Source organism: Falco punctatus, assembly GCF_963210335.1.
Source record: "Falco punctatus genome assembly, chromosome: 16".
In the NCBI taxonomy this organism is placed as follows: Eukaryota; Metazoa; Chordata; class Aves; order Falconiformes; family Falconidae; genus Falco; species Falco punctatus.
In genome coordinates, this window is record NC_137596.1 from 7979755 (window position 1) to 8006012 (window position 26258).

General features: G+C 42.1%; 1 protein-coding gene across 1 annotated transcript in view; it reads right to left on the bottom strand.

Moving 5' to 3' along the window:
• Positions 1–26258, bottom strand: part of LOC308054126 (uncharacterized protein) — a 97868-nt gene that overhangs the window by 49609 nt on the left and 22001 nt on the right. The window contains exons 3-4 of the mRNA XM_080366411.1: positions 14599–22153; positions 1866–13534 (exon numbers count right to left, since the gene is read on the bottom strand). Of these exons, the coding sequence (XP_080222537.1) occupies positions 1866–2127 (262 nt within the window). The 5' untranslated portion in view covers positions 2128–13534; positions 14599–22153. The remainder of the gene's footprint in view (positions 1–1865; positions 13535–14598; positions 22154–26258) is intronic.

Genomic DNA, 26258 nt, shown 5'->3' on the forward strand with positions numbered 1-26258 from the left:
TGTTTTGGTTGCAAACTGGAAACCACTATTTTTATCCACAAGTCCCCCAAAGCATCTGTTTCTCTCTAGCTATTTAAGACTTCCTTAGGACCTAGTTAGAGGTACATAATTATTTTTAAATATTACTCTTTGCAGTCACACATTTTATCATCATTACATGTGTCATTATCTGTGTATTTGAACTGTGTAATTTGAAGATGAGGAGATAAAACCCTTGCAGGGGGTCTGAGAATTACTTGCCCTTAAGCAAATATTTTGGGATAATACCTACCATTTGGTAGAAGCTAGTGCATCCTCAGTGAAAGGAAAAGCAATCCTTTTACAGGTCACACTTTAAAGTCACCTAGAGAAAGAAACTGTTTAGAAGAATCCAAAGAGTAGGCTAAATCCCCAGCAGAGAAGAATACCCTAGTTGTTCCTAGCTTGCAGTCAAGGCACAGTCATCTAGAAAAATCGGTATAAATATAATTTGCTTTCACTGGAAACACCATATTCACATCAAGTTCTGTTCCTCCCAAGGAGTAAAAGATGGGGATATATCAAACTGTTTCATGGTTGGACCGTAAGACAGAAGACAGTCTGTCTTATTTAATGAGCTACATGGAGTCACAATTACAACAGACCTGACAGAGCAGTGGTTTTGGACCACTTACGGTTCGTATAATGTGATGCAAATGTAACTCAGGTCATCTAATTTAGGAGGCCACTTTCATTTTGCTGTTTCTATAACTGATCTACCTTGCTGCTACTAATGGCTATGGGGATTTTTTTATTGCCTTATCACTGCTGTCTCCAAATGACAGGCAAATAAATGAGATCTACTCCAATCTCTTCCTACAGCAGGCAAAACACACCCTCTTGTTACTTGACAGGCTAGGTACATCATCAGGTTCCAGAAGACTGTAAGGCACCCATAGTGGGATGCTACCACAACACGGGGAAAGCAGCAATGGACCAAAAGTCTCAGCGTCTGGGTCTAACCTGAGAGATGGATGCATGCAGGAGTGATGTTTAAAACTGCATTTTAAAGGGAACAATCAGATGTGTCATGCAACCAGCAACAAGACACGTAGAATTTCAGTTCCTGACAAGCAATGGCCCCAGTCTGACCTAAGACTGTGTTGGTCTTGATATTATTCTTGGAGTAAAAGCTGCTACGCTGTCCAAGAGCAGGTCGAGCACACAAAGTGGTGAACAGAGTCACACATGTTATGAATGCTTTGGGTTACATTTTTCACACCTGTCAAGGCCTCCTAACAAGAAATTTTGTCCTCTATATACCCTATCCTACAAATCCTAAAAAGAAAAAAAAATATCTACCCTTTTCCACCCTAAAGTCAAAGCTGATGACTAATGAAGAGACCAAGACAAGCAAAGGCAAATCTTAAGACAGAAAAGCAATGGTTCACAGGGAATGTGAACAACCTTACACAGCTTGTAGGTGAGCAAAACACAGTGGGATAGTAGGGGACCTTTTCTTCAACTTCTGCTATCCAAACCCAGTTCACAGCTACTTATTCAAAAAGCAGCTGCCACATGAAGCTTCCATAAGGGAAAACGCCAGTGTCCTAGGCTGAATAACACACCCAAGGATTTGTAATTTTGTTTTCAGTACCAAAGTGCTACACCATGCCAGGGGAGCACTTTTTCAAAAAGTGTGGGGAGGGCAGGGAGTTGTGCCAACCTTTGGACAACCATCTTCATTGGGACTCAGAACACCCTGGGCTAATATCTGGGAGGTGTGCAGGGTGCTGAGACCACAGCGGGTGCACATGCAGCTCACCCAGGCTGCCCAGCCCTACCCAGAGCTGCCACTGCCTGCCATATGCCCCCCGGGAAGAACGTGTGCACACACCTACGCATACCTTCTGCATTATTCCATGGAAGGTTCATTCCTTTGGCCACCGATGCAGTGAGCTCCAAGCAAAGCAGCCCTCCGAGAGTTAGTGCAAAGACAAAAAGCTTGACTGGCATCTCATCAGATTTGAAAGTCAGATATAAATCACGCAAGAAAGATGTTTCACTAAACATTGCTGTCATATTTATATGACTCCAAACCTTCAAACAAGAAATAGAAGACCCCAGAACAGGTAATTTCATTCTGTATATTACTCTAGTCACAGACATCTACAATTAGGTACAAATGAATTTAGTATGAAATAGATGATGACAATCCTAATGGAAGTCTTCAGTAACTGTCCTTCCCTCTCCCCTTCCCTCCAAACATGAAGCTGGCAAATGTCCATATCAGGTACCAAGGGAGACAAGCCTTCATCCCAGTCTTCTCCATCAGATTGTGACTGTTGTTAGTGAAGCACTTCGCCAAATAAGTACATTCCAATAATCAGAACTGCTGCATTTAAAACTTATTAAAATACAGCTATGTGGGCATACAAAATTAATTTTTCTTCACCAGCCTTTTAGCATTGCTCATGGACATTCATTCCTTGGGCGACCTAACTGAACCCAGAGAGCAATGTACTGTACCTTCGATTCCCAGTGTTGCTACTCCTCAACCACTCTGAACCAGGCTGCTTCTCACTGTCATCAGGCTAAGTAAATAGCATCGATCATTGTGTCCTTCAAACTTGCCTAAGCTTTTGTGCCCTTACTTTCAAATTTAAAACACTTTCCCTCTTGAAGGTGCATGGGGCTAGATCACTATTTTAACCCTACAGTTAAGACTTTCAGAAAATTACCTGCATCGTCAACCAGGAGCTTTCAGTATTGCAAGTATGCTACTGAAACAGTGAGAGCAGAGCATGACAATTTACAGGCAGAGAATGGAAACACGGAGAGAAGGGGCGATTTTCAGAAGCTGACAGAGGAAATGTGCTACAGAGCCTGGAATTTATCTCACATCTCTTGGCTCCAGTCCAAATGCTTAAACCACAAGATCATCCTTCAGGCCTAGGACACTGACAAAATCTTTAACTCTTGTAAGATCCTGAAGCCTTTTCAACAAGTGTTTTGTAGCAGAGGTGGCCTCCAGCCTAGAACAGGATCCTGATGTTCAATGACAGAGATACAGAGTTCAGGACCTGTCTGTTGGATGACAGCCCATGCTGGTTTTAATATCTGATTTGGGTATTTCACACCCCGGATGTGACATAGCACTCCACGTACTTCTGCCTCAGCTGGCTATGACAGTTTGCTGAGATCTGAAATAGGTGAGAGATTTTTCCAGATACAATATATTACTGCGAGAGTGTCCCTTGCCACTCCTTCCCTGTACAACCTCAAATAGGGGGAAAAAAAAGAAATAATCAGAACTTTAGGAAAACTGTAATGTAGTGAGTAGAATTGCAAAATAACTTGGAAGTAGAATACTTAAGTATAAACCAACAAGTTTTCTTGGAGAAGATTTGTGGGGAGGAAGAATGGAGGTATTCTAATGTCCAAAACTTTTGCTTTTCAGTAGATATAAAATTACTGTTATCCCCATCTCTCTTCAACACAGAACAAGCCACAAAATAAAGTGAAACATGTTAATTATCATAACAAGAGTGATGGCTAGGGATGAAAAGGGGGACAGGTAAGAGATGTGTCTACGTGCTCAATACCAAGTGAGGAGGGTGGAAGCAAAGCAGACTGGGGGGGGACGTGGCACCCTCTTGTCCATCTCCTCTTTGGTCTGAGACTAGAGAAAGGACAAGTGAAATAAATGGAGTCACAGCTTGCCACATATCACAGAGCCACCTAATGGGAAAAAAAAGGCCTCTTTCAGTTTCAAATGACTCAAAGAGAAATTGCTCCACCACTTCAGACTACTTGGCTGTGTGTTTCCTTAGAACAGAGTGCAGTGAGCATTTTATCTCATCTCCATTTTCTAAATATAGGTCACCTCAATCCATGGCTGCACTGCTAGTGATACCTCAATGATTTGCCACAGCCCTGGCTTAAAGTAAGTCAGAAGAAACTTAGGAAATGCTAAACAGCAGGCAGCATCTAACTAGGAAATCAAGGGGGCTTCTCGTAACCCGTTCTCTTGCACAGTCACCGAAGGAGATGGATCCCCTACCTTTGGTGATGGCTCACTTAAGGAGAAAAGCCTTTGAGCCCACAGTCAAAAGCCAAGAAAATTCACCTCTTTGGCTGCTGGACACAGCCACAGGAGAATGCATCATCATTACCATCATGCTATTCCAGCATGGGCACAAAACTTGCCTCTGGCAAGAGGAAACAGCGATGGAACAGACAGGTAAAGTGGTTCACACACTGCTGTCAAACTTTCTGGAGATACCCTGATGTCTTTTTTGGAGACACTTGCAGATCTAAGGCCAGCATAAATTAAGTTAAAAAAATGAAATCTGAAATCGGCCCTCGCAGTTCAAGAAACATAGTCTTTTCCCTTTCCTTGCTCTTGTGGGATTCTCCCTTTAAAAGCCCTAAAGGATGAACATGTAGAAGATGGTCTCATTTGTCGTAACAAAGCCTATTGCTGCAAACTGGAAGAGGGAGAAGTGCTTCAGACCTGCTTTAGATTAGGAGGAGACAGGAGAAATAAAAAGAGCATCTGACACCAAAATAAAACTATTTTGATCACTGCCATCTCCCTTATTCTAAATGAAGCAATTGTGGGCTACGTTTGTTTTGCATTCATAATGAGCAGACAGAACAGATGGCAAAGGTGTCACTTAAAGCCACACGTCCGACAAAATAACCCAGGCTGCCAGTGCAATTTTTCACTAGGAACAAGGAATACTTTCCCCTCTTCTTCCCATTGAAACGTATCCCAAAGAAATGAGGCCAGCAAATGTTTGCATCAAGTAGGGGATTCACCGCAAAAAGGAATCCATTGTGTTTTGGAGTGTGTTGATTACTGGCTGAGTGAGGAAGAAAAGGGCAATAGCAAATGGATTGCTAAGAGAACAAAAAATAGGAATGGAAACTAGGGATACATTGCCAGAAATATAACAAGGGGCTCAAATAAACATATACTCTCTCCTCCCTTTAGCCTTGTGGTTCAGGCATAGCTTGCAACTCAGGACATCTGTGTTTCATTTACAAGAGAGCTGAATAGGAGAATTTTTATCAGTGAAGGTATCTGTTGTCTTACGCCCGTACCTGAACTCTTTCTGTAAATGTGCTTATCCTCTCAATACCTATCTCAGTTTAAGGATAGCGGAAAACTCACTAACAAGCAATGTAGAAAGTTTAATGCATCACCCACTGCATCCAGACAGTTCAAAACCATGGCCAGGAGAGACTATTTCACTAGAAATCTGGAGTGTTAAACATTTGTGTGGCACTCCCATCCTATTTCCTCTGCCACAGGCAAGGAATGAGATAAAAAAACCCCAAACCACATGCCACTTGTTAAAAACATTGAAGCACTGTTCTTTGGTCTATTAGTACTGTACCATGTTTGGCTTGTGACACTCACAATACAGGTACGTGAACATCTCAGAGGAAGAACTTCTCTGGGGAATCTCTCCTGACAGCCCATCTTGCATGACAAAGTCCTTTTGTTAAGTTCTTAACCTCCTACAAAGCCCCAACAATTTAATCACAGTGAATATCCCTGCTTGTAGGAAAGAAAAAGGAGAGACAGATACTAATGTAATTTTGTTCCTTTCATAGCCTTGTGAGGTCCTCCGACAGCCTTGCTGATGGACTACAAGAGGATTTTGGCATACCGTTCTCTGAGCACTATGGATAAGCTGTTCCTAGCATGCATGACTGAGCAGTGTCAGGACACAGACTGATGGGCAATATAATAACCATCATGAGTCATGCTCCACTCATACTGCAAATGTGCTAGTAATTGTGAGCTTCCACAGCTATTGTAGCCTCAAAACCTCCTCTCTGATACTATTAGGATGCTAATAATTGTGAGCTTTGTCCAGCTACTGCAGCCACAGGTCTCCTCTCTCAGATACTGCAAATGTACTAATAATTGTGTGCCTCAATAGCTACTGCAGTGTAGAACTCTGCTTTTTTTGATGTTGCAAATACTCTAATAATAATGATGCTCAATACAACTGTAGCCTGCTCTGCTGATCCTCAGCAAAAGAGCAATGCCTAGAGAATGAGAATAGATCTCTAAGAAAAAGCACAGGATTAGGGGAAAACAATAGGTGCCTAAGAAAGAGCATAGACCTAGAGAAAGAGATTAAGTCCCTACAAGAGAGTGAAGTCTCTAGGAATGCATATAGACCTAGGACAGACCTCAGGCAGGACCCAAAGCTACCATCTCCACGTCTGCCCCCTGGTCAAAGACCCTTCCAAAACAGGAAAGCCTCTCTGGGGATGAATGTGTTGACCATCTTGGGGATGATGCAAAGTCCCATCTACCTGCCAGGTGTCTCCATGAGGAGCAGGATGGACAAGCTGCCTTAACACTCAGCCTTTCAGTGAGGCTCGGATCCTGGATGATACTTTGAGCAAACCCCATAGCAGTTCTCCCTCAGGCCTTTCCTTCCCTGATTAACCCTCCTTTCCCCACAAAAGCATGCCTCAAACTGCCATGTATTAGAACCAGCCAAATAATGTCAGCACAGAGCACTGGTGTTCATGCAACAGGACTAACAGCTAATAGTGATGTTTCTTTCTACAAGGCAGCATAGTAACTTTCTCGGGTGATTGCAGTGGAAAATCTCTCCTAAGCATTGCTGCTCCACTCACCATCCACTGGTGTAGGAAAGGACTCAGAAGTGTCAGCAAGTTCGACAATATTAAGAACATTCAACTTTAAATAGAGAAAGCACAGCCACTTTATTTTATGGGTAAAAGGACTTAATACAAAGCAGCTATTTTAATGCAAGATACAGTTAATTCATCTTCCTAAACCAGATGGTTTTAACATTTTTGGACACCTTGTTCCTATTTCCTCTCTGTTGTACAGTAGAGGCTTAACTTTGTTTTTACCTCTTTCTGCAGTTACCTGAACATAAGCAGAGAGCATTGTGCAAGAAACAGGCTCATCCAAAACACCAGTGTGATTTCCCATCAGCCTCAGCCTCAAATGACATGTGCTTTTTGTTGCCTCCACTACCTCTGATCTCCCTGCTTTTCCCCAGCTGCTCAATAACCCAAGAGAAGGACCCCTATGCTAAGCCATCAGAACACACAGCCCAAGGGCCAGAGCTTAATACCCTCCAAATTTAGCACTGGACAGTGGTCCACTTGCATAACTTTTAAACATTCAGCAACTCCTCTGAATTAGGAAACTGCTTCACAAACGCTCCTAGAGATGTTTCGCATCTACTGGAAATTCCCTTTAGATTCGTAAGAGAGGGAATAGCTGCCAACAGTGTACTGCCCTCACCATTTCTGTGGCTTACAAAGAATCCCACAAAAGCTTCACAGGGGCTTCAGCTCTTGCAGGTAGAATTCATATGGTCAGAAATCTGCCCCAATCATCTCAGGCTCAATCACTCTGATTCCTTATGCAGAAGTTTGGGGATCTGAGGTGCCCAAGAGGGATTCTCAAAATATCAGATTCAAGTCTTAGCTATCCAGATTGCCACCATGCATGCATGCACTCAGGGCTCTGCATAAAACACTATGACCATGGCCAATTGCATGCAAAGCCCTGGAAGCAGACCACACCATCCTCCCTTACTGCAGAAGAGCAGTGGTAAAAAGACTGAGGAAATAGAAGGAACGACTGTAACGCCTGTCTAGGCTCCCCAAACTTCAGAGAACATGCCTTAACCAGCTGCTTTCTACTGTCTGGACCCACTGCACTTCCTGCTAAAGTTGTGGGAAAAAGATGGAAAGATTCAGCACACTGAGAGATGGAGCACAGCTCCCTGATGTGCTGCTTGTGGCACTCATCTAGCGAAGGGGAAACCTAGACTGCCTATACCTTCTGCAATAAATAGCAATTAAAATGTACAAACAGTCCTCAAAGCTGTAATATCAATATAAATAGTCACTGAAATAAAACGATTCACTAGTTAAATCAGTAGCACAATCACCAAAGGCGGTAGGAAGGTGAATACTCGCCTTAAGACCTTGCCTCTGCTGGTACTTAGTTATTCATGCAAAGTGGAACAGCTGTAAAGTAGGCTGGAGTTTAGCACACATTCCTGCAAGCTGGATGTGGTTCAAAATTCCTAGAGGTAGGGGAAGTAATCGAACCGAACCAGGGTGTCCCACATCTGAGGTGACTGCACAAACTCCTGAGCCACTTGATGACAAGAAGATGCTACTGTGACTACTCTTGACACTCTACCTTCGTCTTGTCAAATCCAGCCTTCAAAGCTCTGCATTTCACTTTGTGAAAGCTCAAGGCAAACATACCATGTTAAGCATGAGGAGAAAAAAATGTGTGTGTGTGTGAATGATTTCCTTGGGGGGGGGCGGGGAGGGGTAATGTAGGCTTTTTTCCCTTAACCTCCTGCTTCTGCCACTGATCTCTCTGATTTCCTGCCCCCTAAAAATACCCCATTATTCACACCATCCAGGAACAAATTAATCCCACTGAAGTCAAGGGTAGTTATAAGACTTCTGAAAACTTGGTACACTTCTAATTTAGGCACCAATGAATTCAGCAGATTAACAGATGTCAACTTATTCATGCATATGGCTTCATAAAAGCAAAAGGCATTTGGACCCAGAATTCAACAGCAGCAGAACAAAGCTAGTACACCTATTATATAAGCAAGCACACACATTATTCATCAGTTCACAAGCCATGTTATCATGCTACCTACACCCATATGTGTTAGTCACTATGTTACACAGTAGGCATATGTGCATTCAATATTTAATCTGCAATAGCAATTGGGGGGACATCAATTAGACATGTTTACATCTTTTAGAACATACATAAGCAGGGAGATGAATCTCAATGCAAAGAGAGGTATTTCAAGTCTCCAGAGGTGAAGCCCTTTACAAATGGATTGATGGGGTCAATTCACCTTTACCTACAGTCCTCCTGTAAGTCTTAAGCACTGGCAATTATGTGGTGCCCTGCCATTTCTTCATGGTGGGAATTTTACCTGGTATGGATAATACCTCCCACTTCCACAGCATTAATTTTTGCCCATAGGCAAGATCCTCAAAAGTGCCATAAAGTATACAGTTACCTCATTCCTACTGTCTAATCATAATTTCAAGAGAATGAGGTAACCAATCTCACCAGCAATAAATTTATTATCATTGTTCAATCCAATTTCCCTCCTTTCTTTTCATTTATTCAGCTAAACCTATTCACGTCTATGGTCTTGTATAAATGCTACACATTTATGGCACTTCAGATAACGTTTCGCACAGTGGAAGGCAGCTCTGAACTCCACCTTGAGTTCCACATCTCCTGCTGAAAAGATACTAACTTGACATGAGATGTCTGCATCCAGTTACCAGCTCAAGAAAGAAGGGACATGGGTGTAAGCACTACTGCCAGTGCAGAAGCTCCTGGTAACTTCTCCAGAGTTACATATGGCACCATAAAGCTGTCTTTATGAGACATAAAGCCTCCCAGGTGTGCTTTTTCTGCAACTTCCTTCTAAGCTTGGGCAACTATGCTGTGATCCTTAAAGAATATCTGAGCAATTCTCACAGCCTCTTGAAACCCAAGCTTTTTATTGATTTTTGCATTTCCGAGCATGCTGGAAAGCCTCAGAACTGCATATTACCAGGGACTTTTGACAATAACACTGGGGTATTGCTCGGGGCCTGCAAAACATAGATAAACAAGTACCCTGATCCCAACAGCGAGACATACTTTCTGATAACAAGTTTAAGGTTCCTTTGGCTTTCTTTCATCCTGTTACTAGAAATTCGTGTCCAAATTTCTCAGGAAGACAGAACTCAAATCCATTTAGATGTACCCACGCAGCAATAAATAAAATAATAATTAATAGGTTACTTAGATAAAGACTTTCCATCTTAGGGCAAAGGAAAATACTCATTAATTAATCATCAAGTTGGCATTGACTTATCTTTTGGCACCTACAATAAAATGTAAGTCTAAAATGAGCGGGGGGTGGCGGGGGGGGGGGGGGGGGGGGGATGAAGAAATAAGAAGCCAACAATAGTTTTGGAAATGGATGACAAAATCCAAATGTTCTGCCTCACTGGTGCTAAATTAAGCGCAGTGTTATCAGTGCAAAGATTAAAAAAAGAGAGATTTTCCTCTGAACCTTAAGTCACACTTCTTAGCTACACAGGACATGACAGCAGTAGTGAAGACAAGAGAATTCACTCACCCTGAAAATGAGTGGCAATAAAAGGATCTGTTCAGTTATTGATTTCCCCAAACACAGCTCTATATAGCAGAAAAAGAAAAAAAGACAGTAGTTTATTGTATGCAATGGATGAAGAAGTGATCCCCCACACTCCTTCCCTTCCTAGGCACCATCCGACCCACCTTTGCCTTCCTCTGCCTTCCACTGTTTTCCCTTGCAGGGCACAAGGCAGGGGATTATAGCCAGCCTGCCTTTTTTTTTTTTTTTTTTTCTTTTATACTAAGTGGAAGGGGCTCTAGCAAGATCCTGGCTTTAGCTGAATATTGTTCTGGGAATCATTTTAGTGTAAAAAGGATGAGAAAAATTGTTTTCCCATCTTTCATCAGAGGCTTTGAGCTACCAAACAAAGATGAAAGATCCTCACATAGAATTGCCTTTTCTCCAATTGATTTTGTTTAGCTTCCTTTTGAGTAAAACTCAACTCTGAAAGAGAGAAGTCAATTCCAGAAATACATGCATAATGTTTAACGTATGCATCAACTTGAGTATTAAGGGATGCACGGTTCTCCCATGGTTCCTCTACCTGCAGTTGAACTGTACTTTCTCTGCCTCCTGCTCTGTATGCATAATGAAAAGTCAGATAGATTCTTGTTTATTCTGTTATGATTTTCTGGGATTTTTGCAGACGCAAAAGAGGTCTCTCAACATCTCTGTCCATATGATACAGCAATGACAGCATGGGAGACACCAAAAGGGATGTTATATTTCACTCTCCTAAAGTTCTTGAAAAATCATTTATTCTCCTAATCAACAGAGTGTGGGAAACCTAGGCCTCAATTTTTAAGATGCTCCAGGGCTTTCCTATTGTTTTCTATTGCTGTTGACTTTTGATAGTATTACTATTTATTACTACTACTCTGGACCATAACTGGCAGCTTCAAGTCAAACAGATCCAAATCCTATCCAAGACGAACTACCTCTGCTACAGCCTTTCTCCAAGATCTTGGGCAAGGCACGTACTCTTCTGGTACATCTGGTCCCCACCTATTAAGGTAAGATAGAAAGCACTGCTCTAGCTTGTGGTGATGCAGTGCTGTGGGGTGCTTGAATACTATGGAGCTGGAAGTTATCTAAGCACTAAGATGGAAAGAGATGCTTTGATGCTCTTGGGCTCACAAAGGAGATCTGCTGTAATATTTTCTGGATTAGATAGTTAATCCTAGTCTTTACCATTGACCTATTCTTGGTAAAATCACTCAATCAACTGATATCACCACGTATGTCCCAGATAAACCTGATGATACATTAGAAAAATATTACATCTGGCACTTTTACCCCAAATCCAGATGAGAACCAGCAAGGGAAATGGCTATACACATTTCTTCCAAAATTACAATTAATGAACAGTCAGTTCAGTTCCATGTCAGACGTTTTGCAACCACCTGTGGTTGATCAAAGTAACTGTGCTCCTTCCCGCCCAGGCACAGGCAAATCACTGCCTGGTAAAGCAGGCAGTAGGGTGGGTATGTGCTGTGCTCCTCCAGAAAGCCATTTTATTACCAAATGACCTGTGAATAAGGGAAGGTAGAAAGACAGCCTTAAACTATCTTTGCTTCTGCCTTTAATTCCAGATACCCTAAACTACCTTTGCCTACAATAATACCCCCCCTGGAGTCCTACTATCATCCAAGACTCTCCAGAGCCTATAAAGCCAGTGTTGCCAGAAGGCATAAAGGCACCTGATACAGGCCAGTTCTGGCAGCTGTGCAACACCTGGGAAAATCCTGGTATTCTATAAAGCCAAGTTCAATAAGCAAAAATCAATGTATTTCTAATCAGCACGGCTACTTAAGCACAGCACAGAGCCCACAGCTTCTCAGAAAGCCCCTACAACCCCATCCAAATGAAAGCTTACTACTTCTGTAGATCCATGTACGATCCCCAATATTCTCTTTCCTTCTGTTTCCCTTTTGCCACCAAAAGATATAAAACCCAGCAATTCAGCATGTTCTGATCAAATGCACAACCCCCTCCCGAGACCTGGTCTTAGCTGCATCAAAGTCCATTCAGAGGCTGCATTTTTTTCACCAAACTTGTCCAGCCACAGTGACTCACAAATTGACAGTACGGAGAAGTAAAATGTTTCTGGATCTCTAAAGAAAGAGAGGATGCACTTTCAGGTGTCAGGTTGGGGTTTTTGTTTCACTGAATCTTGCATTCATTAATTGCATTTCAAGAATGAAGTCAGATTTCTTTTTTTTTTTCTTTTTTTTTTTTTTTTATTTGTAATGTGGCTGGTTATTTGATGAGTGAAGCATTAGATTTGTGAGTTGTTCTGCAAGCCAAAACATGCTCCCTTTCATTCATAACACGGAGCTGCTCTGCGTTAAACAGCCGATTATCATGAATGAAGTGGGTGTAACTTCCTTGAAATCCTCCAAAGACCTGTCAAAGCAGAGCTACTGCAGCTCAGTTTTCTCCTTGAAGTGTACAGATCATTGGTTTAATTGTTCCACACTGATCTTGAAATATGCTTTCTTGGTTCAAAGCATTAGGCAGTATCATTTTTTGAGGAGGAAAGGGGAAGGGTGGAGAAAGGTGCCTCAGGATAAGACAGAAGAGTGGGTATGTGCCTCAACCATCAAATTTAGATTTTTCTTTAGGAATCTAAATTGAGCTTCATCCATTTAAAGTGTGTCAGACAAAACCTTACAAAGCAAAGCCCTGGCCTGTTTTGCATGGATAATCAAGAGCCTCTGGCTCTTTTTTGTAAGAGGAAATGTTTAACCCTAAAAAGAGGAGGACTGATCTTATGATTAAAGTGCTGGCCAGCGGCTCAGAAAATTTAAATTTGACTCCAGGTCTGCCACTCTCCATCCTGTTTCAAACCTTTTGGTGTCGCCCCAGTGTTTCCACTTTTACAAAGGAACATGCTGATATTTCCAAACTGTGATAGTCTTTGAGCCCAGAGATGGAAAGACTACACATACATAACAAACAAACATACTACAATCTGTGTCTATAAACTCATTTAATATAAAGATCTTTCTGAGGATGGCCTCTACCTTTAACAAAAAAACCTGCAGCATCTCAGCTATTCATCTTATCACACTTTAGGACAATGATGGGTGGATCTTGGCCAGTAAGAAATTGTGATAGTTGCATTGACTTTGGCAGACCCACTAGATATCTGATCCATATCGCATCTCTAACACTTTAAAAGCCTAGCAAGCTAGAGATGACTACAGGAAACTCAGTAAAGAAAAACAAAAACATGAGTACTAACACACTTACAAGGGTCAGTCTCAGGAAACACAGGGGGAAGCGGCACCAGTGGAAACTATTAAAATTTTTGTATTTCAGATCAGATTTTCTGCTAAATTTCATTATCTCACCTACAACCAAAACAAAAACAACAAATCTTGATAGTAGTTTCATGACAACAGTTTTTACACATCTCTTGACAGCTATAACACTAACAAAGGCTGACACTTCTGAAAAAAAAAAAAAATTTGTCCAGCATTTTGGAGATTTCAAAACTAGTAACACATTGCAGCCAGCCCCAGGGACAGTGCTGTTTCCCACTGGCTCCTGATTCCTTTATCACCTCCCTGCAATGAGGTGATAAGCACCTGGACGCATTCACATTTGATTGGAGAGTGCACTCTACTGAAATGCTGTCCCCTCTCCTTCAAACTTCAGCGCAGTAGGTTAAAGGTGCCCAACAGTAGGGCACGTACTCTGCCAGCTCCATCTAAATCCACCCCTTTTCCTTGCTTGTAAGCAAATGGAAATCACAAGACCATATCCTGAGGGGTTATTCTGCTCCCATTAAAGTGATCGAGAATTTTGACACTGGTTTAAAAAGCAGCAAGAGTTGGCTGACATACAAGCAGGTCTGACAGGTTGCATTTTCATTCTCATTACTATTACGGGCATGAGGATACATTTCTATTTATCTTTAACTGGCATTCAGTCCTGGATTTAAACTGCATCTGTGGTTGCATTGCTGTGAGATGTATCACTAGTTGTGACTCACACTGCAAAGGACACATTTGTAAACTGACCCACCATTGACAAAATCCTCTCTTTCTTCGTTTGTAGGAGGCGAGATGAGGCACAGGTTCCTTGACTGATTCATTTCCTGAGGAAATTTTTACTCTATGCATCTTTTTCAGTCCTTATTCAGTCAGAGAGTAGTGAAGTGATTAATACAAAATCCGTGCTTGACACAGAGTGGAAGGAGGATTCATTCAAATTCTTTTAAAATCAGTGCTTAATTAATTGCTTAGAAAAACAACCCATTGCCAAAAATGTGTGGGGTTGGTTTTTTGGCTTTTTTTTTTTCTCCCCACCCCCACACCCCACACCCCCCCTCCAGCTGAGAAAGCGTTTTCAGCTGAGAAACTAATTACAGGCAACGGCACACAGTGAAATGCATGAAGGACAAATCTGGCACCTTTTGAAATCAGCTCCTCGGAAGGAAGAATTAGCAGCCTGGACAGAGATGCAGGCAACTCCAGCAATCCTGTGTCTGCTGCTTGATCTAATTCACTTACAGCCAGCTCTGGTCCTTTTCTCACCACACTGCAGAAATCCTGGGAGAGCTGGATATCTAACACCTCTGACAAACACAACAATGATCAGAAAATTAAAATTGCCAGAAATAAAAGATAACACAAAGAGAGCCCTGAGGAAACAGCAGTAAGTTTCTTGACAATTTTTATCTACCTGATTATTCATATCAAGACAGTACTAACCAAGTCCAGATCGGGATGGGGTTGTGAACAATCCCTGGGGCTTGGAAGGCTGTTCAGAACTTGGCACTCGGGATCAGGCTATTTTCTCCATCCTATTAGGGTGGACAGTGCTAGCCTACAGAATGAGGGAGAAAAATTAGTGCATGCTTCCCCTTCATTTCTTCTCCCTCTCCCTCTCTCTCTCTCTCCACGTTCTTCTCCTCTTGTCTTTTTCACTGTGAGCACTGAATGATGGGATTTTTGACATCAGAGGAAAGTCATCCTTTCTCCACTCCCCCAGCTCCTGTCCGCTTCCTCCTTATACATGTCTGTTCGTTTGCGTACTATATCCCCGCTCAAAGAATGGGATCAGCTGATCCGACCACAGCTTCATCTAACTAAGCATCCTAAATCCTGCCCAAAGTAGACCAGACTGACTGGTTTATTCACCCTGGCAGCCTGCTACCAGCAAGCCTTTAAAGTGCATTTTGTAACTGCTACATAGCTGGCACCGACTATAGCAAAGTCATTGTTTAGTCAAGGTAAAGTGACCTCTGTTTACTTAGACAACTCAGCTGCCTACAGGGAATAACTGGATTTGAGATAAGTGAAAATTTGCTGGGAAACTTTAATTTTGGCTGGGCTGATGCTTACTACAATAAGCTAAATGTTTGGTCAGTTCATGCCCTTTCTCCTGCAGTTTCTTCAGCTCTTTGATTTATTATCTGCAACCGGACAGCAAATGATCCCATCCAATTTCAGCGAGTCTGTGGTAAGCCGAAGACAGATAAGAGATTTGTTCAACTAAGTATATTTTCTGATCCCCAATAAATATCCCGTTGAATACTGTAAGCTGCCAGGCACCTGCCATAAGTTGCTTCAGGTGTTAAAGAAGAGCATTGACTAAATCAGGTCTTTTTCTACATGCAGCTTCTCATTCTCCCCCTCAGATAACTCTGGGCATCAGTGCAGAAGTGCAAGTTAATTCCAGCTGCACTCCAGGGGACGAGGAGCGGGGCTGTGCACAGGGTCAGGATCAGGGCTGGTGCGAGCTGAGCACCACCCCGGGAACTGCGTCTGCAGTGACTCAGTCATGACCGAGTGAGTCACAGCGCTTCTTCTGCTTCCTTCTTTCTCCTGGGGGGCGGAGGTAGGAATTTCCTGCTGGCCCGTCCTCGTCCTCGTAAGTCACAACGTCCTGTTGCAGCAATACTGCTGGGAGGGTCAGTGAGTGGGAGAACTGGAGCTGCTGCCCAGCCCACCCGCTCCAGAGGAGAGATGGGGCACATTGCCCCACTCAGGCATGTACACGGGGAAGAAGGCAGAGAGAGATCACAGCAGGACCCCGGGTCCTCTCACTCCACATCATAGTTCAATTTGCAGAATAGCCCTGACACCTTCAGATACCTAACAACTTGACTGAAACAGCGTATTATCCATCCAGCAACCCAAGAACCCAATTGTCCTTTTACAAACATATAAATTATGCTGATATAATCCAGGTAATTTCTCTGCCTTTCTTCAAAACAGCACTGTAGTGAGAGGAGAATCAAGTCCTAAATGTCTGCATGGCATCCCCTATACCTATGCATTTGAAGGTGAAATCCAAGGCATTCAGTGGAGGTTCTGGGACAAATCCAACCCTTAAATGCCACTCTGTGAAAGTCTTCCCAGCTGCCCTTCAAAAAAGTTGAACTTAATCGCACTTGCAGCTAGAAAGAACTCAAAAACATGGATGGCCTGTGCCATGATAACCCTGAGAAAAGCCAACGCATATCTGTAAGAAAATGGGCCATGCATAATTAGAAAGGGAAGGAAAGTTATTAGCCTTGTGAAGGCTGCCTTCCAGAGCAGATCTAACCTATCCGCTGGTGAAAATTGGTGTTTCAAATGGTGGAAAGGAAATGAGGGATACTGGCAGAGATGGTACAAAGCAGAATTCCTGGTCACACTGCAGGGATAGTGAGACAGGCCCAAGTTTAGCTTACATCAAATGCATGTGCAGAAGTTAAAATGAGCTCAGTACACTATGGCAGTCATTCCTTCAGACTCCGCACAAAGAACTGGACTGGCTGACAGCACTGATTTACTCCACAGGCTCACCTGATACACAGCCATGTTGTACAGTGCTTAATCACTTTACTTAGAGTAACTGCTAAGTACCACACAGTGACAAATAATATTACACAATAACATTAATAGCACCTACTACAATAGGATTATATCCCTTCAACTATGCTGGTATAATTATATGACCTGCCACCAAGTGTGGCCACAGTGGGTGGGACTTTTCAACCTCTCTCTGTATATTTTCAATCATGCACCTTTACACTGGTTTAATTTCATCCCTTCTAGGGCTAACTTTGCTTTAGCTGTTGCAGGGAAAAATATTACAGTGTTCAGCCAATGAAAACATAAAGGCACATGCATGCAGGGATATCACCACTTCAGCACTGTTAAAAGCATTTTATGATACTGATACTGGAGAGGGAGTTTGTGGATAGTCAGTGAATGGATTTTGGCACATTTAACAAGAATGGGTTTGGGGAGAGATCAAATGTTTCCAATCTGACTTTCACATCTTATCTGGAAGTTGATGGCTCTTGGAGCATCTTTTGGAGCATTTTGTATCTGGGCATCAGACTCCTACCAAAAATTTTCACGAGAGTTCTTCTGTCTACAGATAGAGGTATAATCAAATGCAAGACAAGGAAATTAAAGCTAAGTAGATTTTGAGCAAAAATAAGATACTTGTTTTTAACAGCCAAAGGCCATTAACCCCTGAAAGCACTTCTGAAGGACAGTGGGTGGTTTTTCATCACTCAAGTGTTTTAAAATCAAGGATAGGTATTTTTTATCTAGACAGACCCAGTTCAAACAGGGAAGTCTTATGGCCAGCATCATGTGGAAGGTCAGAGCAGACTCTGCTGAAGATTCTGGCTGCCTCCATACCCTACCCAGCCGTTTACCTACTGACTGCTCAGTGCTGTTCTTGCAGTACATAGCTTTGTTGTTCACAGTCAGTCTGTTTCCCCACGGATGACCAGACCTGACCCTGCTTAGATTACAAAAGCTAAAGGGTTCAGAAGTGAGGAAAACAGGAAATCCAAACAGTGAAAATCTCAGCAATAACGTTTCCTAACAAAGACCTTCAGATCTCACTCTTGGCCAACAGCTGTATTCGTGATGTCCAAAAAGGATGATGTTTAGTGTGGTGAAGACTGTCTTTCTGCCTTTTATTTTTATCTTGTTGTTTTTTGTTGTTTTTTTTTTTCCTGTACTGTGACATTTTCCTCCTTGTTCAAATCTTGGTCATAAATGAGGGTGCTAATCCAGACTAAGAAAACATACATGAACACATGTAACCCATACGGTTCAATTACATGGGCTCATAGGATGGAATTTTCCCTACAGAAAACCAAACCAATACCCATGCACCACTTACGTTCCCCTTTGGGCCACAAAATGGGATTGAATGTTGCAGAGGCTTTTTATGTCAAAAGAATTGAAATGAGGTGACCTGTAGCTTCATTTATTGCACCACCAAGTCTGGGGCTGCAAAGCAACTCAAAGCGTTATCCTGTGGGGAAGCATGAACAATAGCTGAAGAGTAAGGAAAGCTTAATTGTGAAGAAAAATATCATGCTTGTTTGCTTTACTGCTTCTGCATTTTAAACCTTACCCGAATTTCTTTCCTGACCTAATATCATATATATGCAAATCACAGGTATGGCTGTGATAGTCATGTGAGCTCTGTGGGCCAAATCTGTGGGTGGCATAAACTGGTGTATGCCATTGGGTCATAAGTGAAGACCTTGTCCTAGGTCTTTACAGAGAGCGTTACAGGAATTTAAGGAGGTTGAAGAGGCATGTTAAGGTCTGGTTGTTTTGCATTCAAATTTTAAATTTCATCCAGCTTTTTAGGTGAAAATTGACTTCCCTGGCTGGCAGCACGGAGGGCAGGTTTTTGCCATTGCACTGCCATCTAGTGCTGCGAGTTTGCAAGGCAAAGTAGCTGGCAAAAGATGGCTGACCAACAGCAAGTGTCCGAGTCAAGTTCTGAGAGTCCAGAATTAACCTAAATTCTATTATACAAAAAGAATTGCAGAAGGCACACCCATTGGTGGCCCTCAACCATTTACAGGAAAGATAAGCATTATGGTATGTAAGATAACAGAACACTTACAATAGCAGGGGTTGCATAGAAGCTCACTCATTATCCAGCTGTTACACATGGCAGAGGACATTCAGAACATGCAGGTTTGCAACTACAAGTCTCAAAGTCCAGCTGCTCAGCTGATACAAGCTGCTATGGCTCTACCAATTTATAACTGCCAAGATTGTGTTTAAGCAAAGCCTGCACAGAAGTTTTTCACAAGAATGACGCTCTTGCAAGCACTTGAATGCCTTTGGCCATGCTTGTTCCAGGTTTACTGGATACGTTCCTCATCATAACTCCCTTCTGCTTTGTATCAGAGAATCTGGGCCAAATTTATTCTCTTTGTAATTGATTTCAGTAGTTCCCACCATGGACCACTTTGATAGCCTCTACTCACAGCCATTACCATGGTTAATCAGCATCCAAAAAGGATTTACTAAGCAAGCATGTCATATTGCTTACAGAAATTCCTCCTTATAATCCCCATGCTCAAGGACTGGACAGCAAAGTTAAGGCTTAACATATGAACCTGAAATTATCTGACCTTTATGAGTTAAAATCACAGTCCTAATGTTTTACTCATCTTGAGGATATTTGCCCTCAGTGGTATGTGTATCAGAGGGCGTGAAAGTGAGAGTGTCTTGAGTTTAACAATTGTTCATACTTATAGTGGATGAATCATATGATAACACCACAGCAACATCCTGTATAATTGTTGGGAGCCTCTATTTCTGGCAGTGTGTCCCTACTCTGTCTCATGAGCAAATGTTATTTGTGCTTTACTATATAAAACCAAAACCAAACAAAAATATACAACGGGACACTATTTTACAGGCACCAGCCAAAATCACAAGTGCCTAATTGAGCCTCCAGTTACCCACTTCAATGATGAAGTTAATAGGGCCGAGAAGGATATCTCCATTCTTCATCTGATTAGTACATGAGCAACTCTCCGCATGGGAGTAACAATATTTGTGTTTCCTTAGCCACAATTGAACTCAGTGGGACTATCACACACGTAAAGATCTGGGACACTGCTTGTGAGGCAGTGGGTGCTAAGGGAACAAGCACTGTGTTGCAGGTCAGGAGATTTGTGCTTTCCTTCTGGATGGCTACAAGCAAGTCACTCCTCCCTTTTCTCCCCTCCCTTTTGTCTCTTCAGACCTACAGTCTGGAGGCTTCACTGCTCTTGGAGCAACAGAGATACACACCAAGAAGACTCCCAACTCGCTTTGCCAACCCAAACACAGACCTGCCTGTGGAAAGCAAAACACAACATGGCAGGCAATGCCAGAGTATCACAGCCAGTCACAGATTTCAAGCAAACTCCCCAGCACACAGTAAAAATACCAAGTATCAGTACCATCCCTAGAACAAAAAGGCATCGATTCAGCTTGGAACCCCTGTGCTGGAGTTTCCAATGTACACCGCTATGCCCTAAACACTGCATCTGCCTGTGGCTGCGGCACTGGGGGCTACAGCAGTAACATACTCAGCCCCTTTGGGGTGCATGTATGGCTGCTGTCATGCATTCCTCCAGTGGGAAATGTTTGCTGTAGGTACTCTTGCAATACGCACACTTAGGGCAGAGGCCAGCTCTTGTTTGCATTCATAAGGTGATGGCAGGATTTTGGCCCCTGCTTTGTGACTCTGGTTCTGAAGCACTAATGAAACACAACACACTGGCAAAGTAGCTAAGTTTTATCAGCAGTCACAGAAGCTTCAAGGGAACTGTGGTTGAAACACCCTGGGAAAAATCAGCCTAATGGTGTAAAAAACCTTTTTTGTGTGGAATAAGACTAGGAAAAACCTCTAAATCCTGTAAAACTATCAATCAAAAATTTCAGAACATTTTTTTTTTCTCATTAGAATAAGCTTTTGCTTTAACATTTACTGGCTCTACTATTATATTTTCATATATTAAATAAAAATTCAATATCTACATAGAATCTTTTAAATCCTTCTACAGTAAATACATATTTTTAAAAATCATAAATATTTTGATGAAATGGTAGATTCTGTTCCAATGTATTTTTTTTCCTGAAGGAGGAGAGGGACAGGCAGAGGAAAAGCTTCCTCCAGAGAATTTCAAACTATGGGCCAGTTTCTGAAAACAACTACATTTGAAATCCTTTGCAAGAACTATCTACTGTTTAGCTCTAAAATAACATATTTCTAAAATGCCACCCAAGTTCGCTAAATTATTACCCTTATTATTTTTTCATTTTCATTGGCAATGGTTACATTCAGTGTTTTAACCACTACTTGCAGTAGAAATTTATAGAATATTCATGCTAATAAGAATGAGATTTTTAAAACAATCTAGGGGATTAGCCACACATCTTCCACTAAAACTAAAGTACCCTTGACTGCTTTACATTCTCATGACATTAATTTTAAGAAAGTCTATTTAAAATTAACATAGAAGTGGGCCAATATTAGGGTGTGGGGTCTGAAACCCTTTTCTTTGCAGTGGAAGCAGATGGGAATTCCTTCGTGTGCAGCACCCAAAAGGCACTGCTCTGGATTCTGCAGAGACTTTACATTATTTAATTCTGTGTCAAAAAAAAAATCCAAACCAACCAAACATAAAAAACCCAACAAAAAACAACAACCAAAACAAACCAAAACAATGGGTCAAACTAAAATAAAACAAATCAGCAAATGAGAACATCAGCAACAGAAAGCAGAAACACTTTATGAGGTCACATTTACTATTTTGGCTTTAAATCTTTGGATCACTCGCTCACATTTCGCTGCTTTCAAATCCCAAACCTTAATCTGAACCTGCGAATAACACAACCCCAAATTCAGACCCGCCTCCCCGGGCCAACAGTTTCAACAAACCCCTCACTGCAGGACTGTCCAGCCTGAGCATTCCTTGCTACAATGTAAGAAAAAACCCCGTCAAATTAAAAAAATATCTTCACCGCGGCCTCCTCATTTCCTGGCTGCAGCCGAAGCCGGAAATGGCCACGTTTCCTGAGCAAGGCCGCTCTCCGGGGAGCGTCCGTCTGCCAGCGACGGGATGCCAGGGCTGGACGGAGGCGTCTCGGTGGATCTCAACTCTGAGCTGGAATCGCAGCAGCGCAGCATTCATACTTAGCAAGGGACACCTAGGAAGATAAGGCAACAGGCGAGGGAGGGAAAGTGGGAGGAGATGTACGTAGCAAAACAAGATGGGAATATAAAAACGTGTTTAAGGAAAAAAAAAAAACCAACAAAAAACCGAAAGAATGAACAAAGAGAGGGAGCAAGACAGAGGAGAGTGTAACCAACAGCAGAGACTGTGCTCGGTGAAATCAGATGTAACCCCATAGCCCCCTACATTTTGAAGGACAGCCTCCTGGTCTATGCACTGTATACAGGGCATCTATTTGGTCCTGATTACTTTGAAAGGGGTATTTTCCTGCAAAGCACAGTCACGTTCAACAAGAAAAGCAATTTATTAAGACAACATGAAGGCTTGGTTTTAGCAGAGTGGGGAGGGATTTAATAGCCCAGAGGGAGGTGGGGAAAGATGGATGAACGCAGATTACTTCTGAAGAACTCTGCAAATAGGTGGAGCGATTCACAATCCAATAAACCTCACAGGGAAAACCTTATGTTTCCTTCCCGCATTGGAAATCCATTCTTCCTTGGCTCTTTGTGGCTGGGAAAGCCTCTAATTATCCAGAGAGATGTAAAATCCAAAACAGTCCGTATACCTTTCAGGTAGTCATCTTAGATTGCTTTTGTCAACAGAGAAGCTAAACAGCATTTCAGAGTTTTTACCACTTTTACCACCATTATCTTTGCAATGTCTATGGGTCGAGAGTGCTCATTATTAAAGAGGCTGAGAGACAGCTTGAGTCATATTCAACTTGTAGCTGTGACCATCTCAAAGTTGGGTGTTAGTTCTCATCTAATGGTTTAGGTGCTTTATATCACAAATAAAGTGATACAGGCACCTGTGGGGGTAAATCAACCAACGCTTAAGCAGACAGAAATGATGGACACTGCCAGTTATTCCCCAGAGTGGTAGCTTGGTCTAGAGATCTGGATTTTAGCTGATGGAACTTAGTCAAGAGAAACCTCACTCACAGAGGCAGTTTAAGGAAAAATAATAATAAAAAAATACCTAGAATGGCCTAACTCCCACTGTAATTAAATAATAATCTCAAAAAATGGCCATCAGTGACCGAAGGTCACACAATGAGTTTGCAGCCGCAAACCACAAATTCCTGACAGTCAGTCTACTAAGAAGGAGGCTTGGACTTGGCCTCTGCATCATCCTATGAAGAGCATGTCAGTTGATAAAACTGTACCATGTTTAATTGTTGAAAATAGCACCTCAATCTGACCAATATATAACCCAACCAATCTGCTGAGCCTTCACAATTTTTATCCACAAAACATCTTTGCTTTGGTAATTATCAATCACCCTTATACAGAAAGGTTCCTCCATTTTTTTTTAACTACTCAATCCTTTGAGAGACAGATGAATTTTAATGATTTAGATTATTAACCTAAAGGTTGTTCCAGACTGGGAGGAACAGAATAATTTTTTTAATCATTATTATTATTATTTATAATTATTTAACATAGAGGAGAAAAATATCACCTTAAATGTCATCATGATGCTTTTTAATTGCCTCAGATGAAATTCAGAATAATCATTACTCTCTAAATGCATACAGATCTAATTTTAAATACCCTAAGATGCTGGATATTTATCTGGAAAATGCAAATAATGCATATTCATTACTGTATAGGGAGTTACAAAGACAGAAAATAATTGATCAACCATTTACTGAAAATTAATTCTTTTCCCAATCCACAACTGGGCTGGTAATCTGACACGAAGCTGAAAAACAAGCTGAGCCAGGTGATTTTTCTTATTCATTCATTCCAGCACTTTAGTATGTATCCTTTATGAGGAGGTATGTTTGATGGATGTGTAAGAACATAATTTTGTGTGGCTATGATTTATAATACATATGTTGTGGATTTATCTGCATTTAGAATGGTCACACTAGGGGATGCCCAGCATATGGGGAAGTTCAGTGTATGAGGAATACTGGTACCCAGGCACTTGTGGAGAGTATCAAAACACAGGAAATATATGAGACTTGATAGTTTCAAAGGATTTTTTGTTGTTGTTTTAGCTTGGTTTGGTTTGTGTGTGTGTGTCTGTGTGTCTGTGTGTCTGTGTGTCTGTGTGTGGGCGTGGGCGTGGGGGTGTGTGGGTGGGCGTGTGTGTGCGTGCGTGCATGTGTGTGTGTGTGTTCACATCGCTACTTCAGAGAGATGCAAATGAATGCAAAAATGTAGGTTTTGGGATGAAGGACAACTAACTTTGTGTAGGGCCAGCATCTCACGGGAATGAATAGCATAAAAGTGGGACATGGGATATGGGATGACCCAGGGAGGGTCCAGACCCATGCTTGTACAAACACACCATAATTTAGTGATGATGAACCCAATATGAGTTACTATCAAATTTAAGTGGAAATGGAAATTGTGTTTTATTTCCACGATGGAAAGACAGTCTGTTGTAAAAAAAGCCTCAGAAAACAAACACAAAGAATTAAGCAATCATCTCATGTTTTCAGATAATGGCAAGCTTAGAGCATAAAGACAGTCATGCCAGTAATTCTGACTCCACTGAGCTGATGCTTTGGGAGTTTTACATTGCAACCAGGTGTGGATGCAGGACCATGAAACTGAATTAATTTGGAAATGCTGTCACCAGCTGAACTAGCAACACAAGCAATAGTTTGTATGGAGTTAGAAAAGAACAGTCATTATTAAATGAGGTTGATGCTGAATTTTTGGTACTAAGGAGCATTAGGCTGTACCAGATAGACAGGGAAAAGACCTTATTTGTTCAGGGAAACAACTTAATATCCTCCTCAGAATCCCCAGACAAACTCCAGCACCTTTGAAGACACAGTCAGCATCTGATTCACTGGCTCTGATGCTATCCCTTTGAGCCACCTATAAAGCCATCCATAAAATCTGTCTCCAGTGTGAGGGGGATCAGAGGTCCCAGGCTACAGCAACACAGACAAGGAAGAGCTGAAATCATCAAGCAGGGTCCATAACTACTGCTTCAACGACAGGCTTGCCACCAGGCTCCAGGTGCAGAAACATCACTGCTATCGCCCAGGCCACCCTGTTAATTCCTGCAGGTAGCGAGAGTCGGGGGTCAGTTTGTAACATCATTGAGTAACCACGGAGTTCTCCCACAGCAAGACAGTCTCCAACGACACATTGTGGTACCTTACACCATTGTACCCACTGGCTATAGGAATGCACTTGATGACAGCATCTCTGCACTTGAAGGAATAGCCTTCTTTCTGATAGGAAACCTTCTACAGTAAATAACAGTTACATAAATAAACAAAACTAGAAAGAAAGAGATATCAAGTTCCCCTGTAAATTAGTAAAGGATCCAATAGTCTAGTGCCAGGTGAGAGGGTAATCGACTCCACAACAGAAAAGCTCCTGTTTTTGCAGTAGTTCCAGTAGGTACCCTACATCTTGCCCTAGTCTGCCTTACTCAATACTTCATTTTCCGAAGCCCTTTGTTTTCTAAGCTGTGTTAGATCAAGGCCTCCCCATTTCCCATCACATACATGTCTCTGTGCCCCTGCTGCTGCTATCAGAGCTGGGACACAGGCACTCTGAGTGCCTCTTCTCGGGGAAACATTTGCATTTTCATTGGCACAGGTACAGCATTCAGAATTCTTTCAGGCCAGGCCAATTAAAACAAGCTGAAAACTGCTGAGTGAAGCAGTTTCAGCAAGGATCTGCTTACATTCCCCCTCTGAGAAAAGCAGGGGGCCCACTTTCTGTAACTCTCTCCCTCTCTGCACAGCGTGGGTTTTGCTTTTTTTCCCTTTTTCTTTTTTTCTTTTCTTTTTAAGGTGGAATAACTTGTGTCCTTTACACAGTGGCTCTAAGAGATGGATGGCAGAACTTGGGAATGCAGCTTCATTTTAAAACCAGAGCCCAGTCTGTAATACCAAATTGAGGCATGGGATAAAAGGAAAAAAAAAAAAGGGGGGGGGGGGGGGGGGAAACCCAGAAAACCTCAACCAAACACCAACCCAAAACCTGGTAACTCTCCACAGATCAACACACTTTACCTCCTTCACAAACCTTGCATGGTATTTTCTTAAAAAGGAATAGAGCCACATAATTAGCGATCAGTTGAATCCTAAGGCTTTTCTACCA